At 34.2% G+C, this 7,784-nt stretch overlaps 1 protein-coding gene across 3 annotated transcripts; it reads left to right on the top strand.

Annotated features, from left to right (window-relative positions):
• The first annotated feature begins 910 nt into the window (after nucleotides 1-910).
• LOC114748132 (F-box/LRR-repeat protein 25) lies at nucleotides 911-6,968 on the top strand. 3 transcript variants are annotated; one of them, XM_028936484.1, is made up of 4 exons: nucleotides 911-1,987; nucleotides 2,091-2,261; nucleotides 2,727-2,783; nucleotides 3,196-3,669. In XM_028936484.1, exons 1-3 carry the CDS (start codon nucleotides 1,007-1,009, stop codon nucleotides 2,763-2,765), a joined length of 1,191 nt encoding a protein of 396 aa, XP_028792317.1. In that variant the 5' UTR covers nucleotides 911-1,006; the 3' UTR covers nucleotides 2,766-2,783; nucleotides 3,196-3,669. The 3 variants fall into 3 exon arrangements, with proteins under 3 accessions (XP_028792317.1, XP_028792318.1, XP_028792316.1); XM_028936485.1 differs by having other exon boundaries at nucleotides 3,184-3,669; XM_028936483.1 differs by lacking the exon at nucleotides 3,196-3,669 and adding an exon at nucleotides 6,533-6,968 and having other exon boundaries at nucleotides 912-1,987.
• The last annotated feature ends 816 nt before the right edge of the window (nucleotides 6,969-7,784 follow it).

Genomic DNA, 7,784 nt, shown 5'->3' with positions numbered 1-7,784 from the left:
CATGGACTTAATGTGATTTCTTGAAGTGAACCCTTTGAATCAATGATTCCACCAATGGCTATTGTGTATTACTACTATTATTTTCTAATATAAAAGTTAAAAACTAGTTTAACGTTTTAATTTGATCGTAAATACAAAATTCTAATTCATTTTTTTCAAATATAGTATTTATTTCTTTTATTCCTAACTAATTCTCACTTGAAAGTAGTTTCACCACACATGATTGATGGGTATTTAAAAAAAAACATCTATTTATTAAAATAACTAACTTAACTAATTTTTTAATATCTTTAAATTAATTATACAACTCGTATATGAAAAACCGGGTATAAAATATGTTATTGTTGTAATGTTTAGTTGGAGGGGAGCCAAAACCTCCTCTCTTCTCTTCTCCTTTTTTTTTTGGCTTCTCTTTAAGTTGGGGGCTTTTGATAGTAGTTAAATATTAATTATTTTGTGTAATATTTTATTAATGTTCATCAGAAAAAATTATAAAATTAAATCCCTCAATTGTTTCACAATACAAAATAATTTAAGATAAAAACAAAAATTTCCTGATTATCTTGTCTTCATAATTTATATGATATTTTATTTTTAAAACATATTATTATATTAATTCCAAATAAAAATCATTATTACCTCGATGATTTACTTGCACATATTAATATGTTGGGATGAGAATGAATTTCAATAAATTATACAATTTAAATTTAAATGTAAATTAATTTATATAACATATAAATAAAAAATATAAATTAATGGATGAGGGTAGAATGTTCTGACAAAAAAAAAAAGGGTTGGAAGCCACTATGCAGTTAATCTAAGCTGGATTTTATCCCTTTCGTGTATAATTAATCAATCAATCAATCACTTCTTCTTGGAAGGAGTTAATCACAGGACAGTTCATCTCCTGCGAGACGCGAAACGTCTTGGGTCTAGCCGAATATTTTTTAGGTCATATTCAAATTCCGTGATCGGAGATGGAACATCAAACCTGAGTTGGGTAATGGCTACGATGGGATTAATTGAGAGCCCAGAAGTGGGCAAAGCAGAGAGGATGATGATGGAGGACAAGCTCACTAGTCTCCCCGATGAAATTCTTCAACACATTCTCTCCTTTCTCGATACGAAGATGGCAGTTCAAACTAGTGTTGTGTGCAAGAGATTGAGGTACCTCTGGGTTTCCCTTCCCGTTCTCAGCATCGATAGTGAGTCCTTCCGTTATTACTCTTCCTTCTCCGATTTCGTCCTCTCTGTTCTTTCTCGCAAGGACGCCTCTAGCAACATTTGCAAGTTCTGGTTCGACATATCTAACCCCATCTACTCTTCAATTCAAATGTGCATAGATAGCCATGATTTGTTTGAGCCTCTTGTGAAGAGGGTCATCGATCATGTTGTCGATCATGGGGTTCAACATTTGAGCTTCCATTTTCCTCGCATTGTGGATGAATTGCCCCGGCTTTTCTATTGCCAATCCTTGAAAACCCTTGAATTGCTTGAAATAATTATTCCGCCCAACACAAATTTGGATTTTCATACCTTGACTAGTTTGCATCTTGTGAAATGCTCCTTTATATTGGATGGGGAAGGTACCTTGGATCCTTTTCAATGTTGTTTCAATTTGAAAAATTTGGTGATAAGTGATTGTCGAATTCCGTCTAGAGTTAAAAGTTTTGAAATTTCTGCACCTCAGCTCACGAACTTGACTATATCAAGGATGGAACATGTTCGAAATCTTAATCCACACTGTAAGATTGTTCTCACTTCAACAAAAATAGCATCTTTCAAATTTGTTGAGTCCCACATCCTCGAGTTCTCCATTCCTGCACTTCCCTTCATTGAGAGTGTGGATGTTGATGCTGTTCTAGCTGATTATCTATTTGGTAACGAGGGATTGGCAAAAAGAAAGTTCGTTTCTCATTTGATTGAAATGCTTCGGGCAATTGGTGGTGCAGAGATTGTGGGGTTATCTTTTGAAACTTTAACTGTGAGTGTAACATGCTCTGCTCACGTCCTTTTTTTTTCTTTTTAATGGTCTGATTTTTTGTTTGTTTGTGGTATGGTGGAATTCTTGCTCTTTGATTGTGCAGATGCTTTCCAAGTTTCCTGATGTTCTGCGCTGCCCTTCTCTTTTTAGTAGAATGAAGGTTTTAAAAGTTAAAGTGCCACATGGACCCAGCTCCTTCACCATTCCTGACAAGATCATAACCTCACTTTTCAGTGGTTCTCCAACTAAAGATTTCAAGGTGGAACACCTTAAGGTACTTGTTGAACCCTAAACGATGTCCCTCCCCTCCCTCCAAAAAACCCATCGTTATGAACATATTTAAGCGTTTTTGTAGATCTTGTGACGGCATCCTGAAATTTGTTATAGTTCAACATTTATCATCATCATCATCATATGTTACATGAGAAGCAAAAATAGTTTATACGTGATGCTAACTTGGAATAACTTATCTAACTCAGCTGGAGTTATTTACCATCTCCACATGCATTGATATCTGTTTTGGTACGTTGTATATACATAATTCCGTGTAGGAAAATTCCATGAAATAATGCACCAGTTCCCTACTTCGCTGGCTGTGACCATTTCATGAGGACATACCTGTTGGTAGATGCTAAGCTGAGTTGTAGTACATTTTAAGTGCTGAAGAACATTTTGTAAACCTGATGTGGAAATGCAATGGCAAATTTGATCTCATTCACAATTTGTGCCTTTATGACAGAAGCAACAAGGAAGAGCACAAGAGAGGTTAAATATCTGATTTTGGTGAATTTATAAGGTACAGAGCTGTCTATAGTCTTAATATCTCTTTTCATGGTATTGGTTTTGTAAGTGAAATCCTTGGCGATAAAACCAACTAGTTAAATCTAAGGATCCATTATTGATTAACCACTTTCTAAACTGCCAGTTTGGATGCGTTAACATGATAGGTCTATAAATGCTTATGATTCCAATTATGCCAATGAAATCAATCATATGGTGGCAAAGACCGTCCTAAAAATTGATAACTTTGTAGAATGAAGGTCAAAGATATTTATATAGTCTACTGTGCTTGTGTGGTTTTCCTTGAATGTCCCATCTAATATATATAGACTCATTTCTTTAGTGTAAACTACTCTAATATGAATATTTATACCAAAATCTAAAACTGGTTGGATTGATAAATTCAAGATACCTAGGCCAATTTGCAGGGCATGGAGAATGGCTATTTGGGTATTACGTCGTGTTTAATGAAGCTTACTTTGATTATGGGTTCATGGGCAAGGAGTTTGGCAAGGGCGCTCTTTATCCCTGTCTACTCGTCTTTAGTGGGGGATGTATTATGACTATGCGGCAATTGATGCTCGTTAGAGATCCTTATGGAGGAAATTAAGGTAGGTTATGAGGATAATGTAGCGTCTGATCTTAAGTTTATGGGAATGGGAAGTGGAAAGGGAAAGGTAATATGCTTTGCTTGGATGGATTTTCTGGGCACATAAGCTTGTTTGGTATGGAAAGAGAGGTCATAATAGGAAAGGAAATAAAAGCGAGAAAAAACACAAATGGCCCTCAACTCCGCAAGAGGAGTGCACAGCAGAGGCATTTGATGACTCTTTCATTGTTTCCTCATTCTGTATCATGGGAAGAAATCAATCTATGTAGATTAATAAAATGGGCAGCATAATAATAATCTGCTTGATGATTAGAGGTTTTGTTTTGCTCAAAAATAATCAATAAAGCTGTAAAAAAAAAGAGGATTTTTTATGCCCAGATTTCAGCATGCCTTTTTTAATCCACACATGAATACAACCATTCCATTCACCATGGTGTCTTTGTCTTTGAACCCACTGATAAGGATTAGAAAAGAAAAGGGAAACAAGAAGGGAGTAAGAGAAGAGAACAATGACAATATATTTAGAAGACCATGTTCAATGATGACAACGCAGGTGATGATGTTGAACTACGAAGGGCAATATTGTCACTAATCTTGGTTCCCAGAAATAATGGGCTTTTCCTCAACTTTGTTAGAGGAATGCTCCTTCCCTTGAATGATGGAAGCTGAGTTTCTCAGGAAAGATTTGTCACACCTGCCAATCATGTCAAAATGAGCCTTCACTCATCCTTTCTGGTTTCCTAGCTCCCTTTCCCCCCTACCAAACATAGTCCTAGTGTTCCAACCTTATTGGAATATCGTGTCAAAGTAGACTAATTTTGTAGAAGGTTATTCTGGCTTTGAGGGTGTGAGATGGCTAGGGAAAGCTCCAACGAGTTGGTTTTGGGATTTCCTAAAGGTTTGAGAGGAAGGGTTTGTCTAAGATTCTGAAAAGCCTACTGAAGTCTACAAAAAGAATTTTGCTGAGGCAATGCTGGTGAAAACTAGGCTACCTACCATTTCCTGAGCTGTTAAGATGAAATCTTACATATCGAGCATGAAATTACAAGTATCTTGGGATGGTGATGAGGCCATTATAACGTATAATGACAGAAGTTATATTATCAGATATGACAGTAGCTCTCCATCTAGGGAAACCCATTCAGTTATTTAAACCCTGTTAAGAGATAAATAAAGGAGTTTTCAGTTGCAAAAGATGGGCCCTTAACGACCAGAAATAAGAGGAATCCCGTAAGTTTGAAAGTTTGGTTTTCCGATTGTTATCTCTTGACAGCACAAGGAATGGTAGAGAATGATGGGAATTTATGTTTTTCTTTCTCTCACATGAAGTGCAACTTGAGTATCAGAAATAGATATTCCCAATAGAGTCACTTTCATAGCTTCTCTGCAGTAGGTGGGGATCTACTTTTCACTTCAAGGATGACATTGTATTTCGGCACAGAAATTACAACTTGGGCGTCTCCTTCCATATCAAGTGGGGATTTATTTTCCATTTGGGTGGGAAATTTTTCTGAGGCAACTAGGGGAGAGGAAAATGTAAAAAGTTTGTACAAATTTTATGCAGTGTTTTGGTATTTTGTTCTTGTTTCATTTAATTAAATATATAAAAATAAAAAATATATATTTATATCATATCAAACACAATTTAGGATCAGTACATTCGTTTCTATTTGATTCCATTCCTTTCTGTTTTCTTTCTCTTAATGTGTGTCAATATATATATATATATATATATATATTTGTGTATGTAACCAAATGGGCCGTGATTTCATCTGAGTGGCAATACTCGGTATAATTTACACGAATGACATGCTGCAAATTTGTAACTTTACAAAAAATTGTTTGGGTCTCAGATTAGAATTCAGTTCAGCCACTGGATTCATAGCATCTTCTCCGTATATGGTTCAAAGGGTTTTGCAGGACAAAGGGGCGTTGATCTTTTTTTGGATAATCTTTTTTAGTGAAAAAAAGATCGGCTAGATTTAGTGATTTACAGTAGGAATGCGTTCTTTTGTTAAAGGGGAGACCTTTTGATGCCTAAGTATCATTATATGCCTTGATCCTTTTCCACGAACGACATTGACCTTAGTCTCAGATATTGAGGAAAATGAAGAAATGCTGAATGTGAGCACGTTTATTGCATAATTTTCAATAAAGAGAATTTGAAATATTTATAAACTATCTGCAACAGGCAATCTTAAGTGGTTTAAGATCTTTATCCGCATATATGAGGAGAATGACTTGGTTGCTGTCTTATTTTTGCTCTGTATATATAATTAAAGCGAGCCATATGCATTTATATGGAGTTTGAAAGGAGTCGCACTATTTTTTCTTTTGGGAACGGGAGTCGCACTATTCAAGACTTGTGAATATTGCAGATATCTTGACCTGTATTTTGTATGACATTGTGTGATTGAAAGACCCATTCAAAGTGTATGTGGAGCCTCATATTATCAGGGCTGGGCATTTGATATGAATTATTCAATCTACATTTGGTTTAATCTCCTTAACTTGAGCTTCATCTTTTCTCGGTCCTGTGGCTAAGTCCCTTTATAATTTCTTAACTGCTTGATCATATACCATAATACTTGGGAAAGTTTATTAACCTTAGTTGTACCTGTCTTCTGTAGGAGGAGGTATGTTTTGGATTTGAAAATCTTTCAGTAAACTTCTGTCAAATAATTTGCAATTAGCATATAGATATTTAGCATGTATCTTTGAGCTTTCTGTAAGTGTATCAAATTGATATGCCGCCGTGTACATTTTAAGCGAAAATGCTGCATATTAGCATGCTCAATTTAAAAATTATTGTTATGTTGGATCATGCTTGTTTAAGAATAATGATGTATTCTATGGAGTCAAGCAGAAATCATTCAAACTCTATCCTACTGAAATCTATAATTTCGGCCCGTGTAATATTTTTGTAATTGACCATGGGATGGCATAACTTCTCAGAGTTGACATTCTAGTAGCACGAATTCTCTGAAGGAAAGATCTGTGAAATCTTCTGAAAATTACCTAATCCAGAAAGGCGAGATTTTCATTAAAAAAAAAAACAAAAATTCATCAAATTTCAGAAAACTTTATAAATCCTTAATCAGATGATTCATTCCCCATCTTTGCATACTGATTTGGGTGATGTTCTGGTTGTGTAGGTGGAAGATGTAGTTCCAAAAGTTGGCTTCATAAGTCCAGTCCAACCATCTAAAGAGGTGGAATGATGACTGCTTGGGAAATCAATAATTTGGATGGTGATTCTCAAACAAAGTAGTTCCATTATGAGCAACACTGTGCTTTGGGCTAAAGTTTGTTTTGGTGATGCCATGACTATGCAGGTAGGAGCTAAGGATTATAGGGTTATTATTGCACTTTGTATTGTGTGCCTGCTGATGCTGATAATAGTGCGAGGAAGAGCAGAAATCAACACTTGTTCAATTTTTCTCTCTCTCTGTTTTCTGGTTTTCTTTTGTGTTTATTTGTGTGTGTGTGAGAGAGAGGTAAAGTTATCAACTTTACTTGCAGAACATCAGAGATGCAATCATCGGCTACATGATTGATAAGATTAAAAAATAGCAACTTATGCTTAACCCATCACGATTTATATAAACCAGATAGAGCAGCATAACAAAAATTCAAGAGGCAACACTTGCAAATCACTATAATAGTAGTACTTCTGGTTTTTAATATTAGAGTTACTTAACTAATTTGAATAGATTAAGAAAATTAGTTAAGTTAGTTATTTGTAATAAAAATGAGTAGAATTCTTTAATGTATCCTTTTAATCATGAGTACCTTAGATAGAAACTACTTAATATGTGTAATTAATAAGGATGTTTTAGAAAATAAATTATAAATTTAAGAGACAAAGTGAATTGAGATTTTATATTTAGAATTATGTAAATATGAACCACCTTGTCTAGGGGAGTTTTGAGCATGTAAAAGCCTTAGTGGATTGTCAGATGCATGCTTGATGAATCATGATTCTAAACTCTTAATCATGAGAGTGTTTTTCTGTAAACAATATACTTTTGGTTTATATTATAAGGGGAATTACAATGAGATCTAGGGAAAAAAAAATAATGACTAAAAAGTTTTAATAAAAAGTTTTAGAATAGGAAATAGCAAATTTTTGAAAATTGTTTTGTAATTGTTTTTCTTTCTTAAGACTTTATTGTAATTTTTCCTATATTGTAATGACCTTGGGTTTCATCATGAGATTTTTGTGTGTAAAGCATTAATTTTTTTCCCTTAAATGTCTTTTGCTTTGATGTTTTTTAACCAATTAAACAGCTTATTAATTAAATAGTGAACAATATCTTCTAAGTAATGAAGTTCATTGAGGATAACTTTAAAATTTTAAAAATATTAACTGATATTATTCAATTTCTTAATTTATTTAAAATTTTA

The sequence above is a fragment of the Neltuma alba genome, unplaced genomic scaffold (genome assembly GCF_004799145.2).
Source record: "Neltuma alba isolate B1F8T4 unplaced genomic scaffold, ASM479914v2 tig00005621_pilon, whole genome shotgun sequence".
NCBI classification, from domain to species: Eukaryota; Viridiplantae; Streptophyta; class Magnoliopsida; order Fabales; family Fabaceae; genus Neltuma; species Neltuma alba.
Note: the sequence above shows the minus strand (reverse complement) of the source record. Positions and strands in the feature narration are given on the sequence as shown.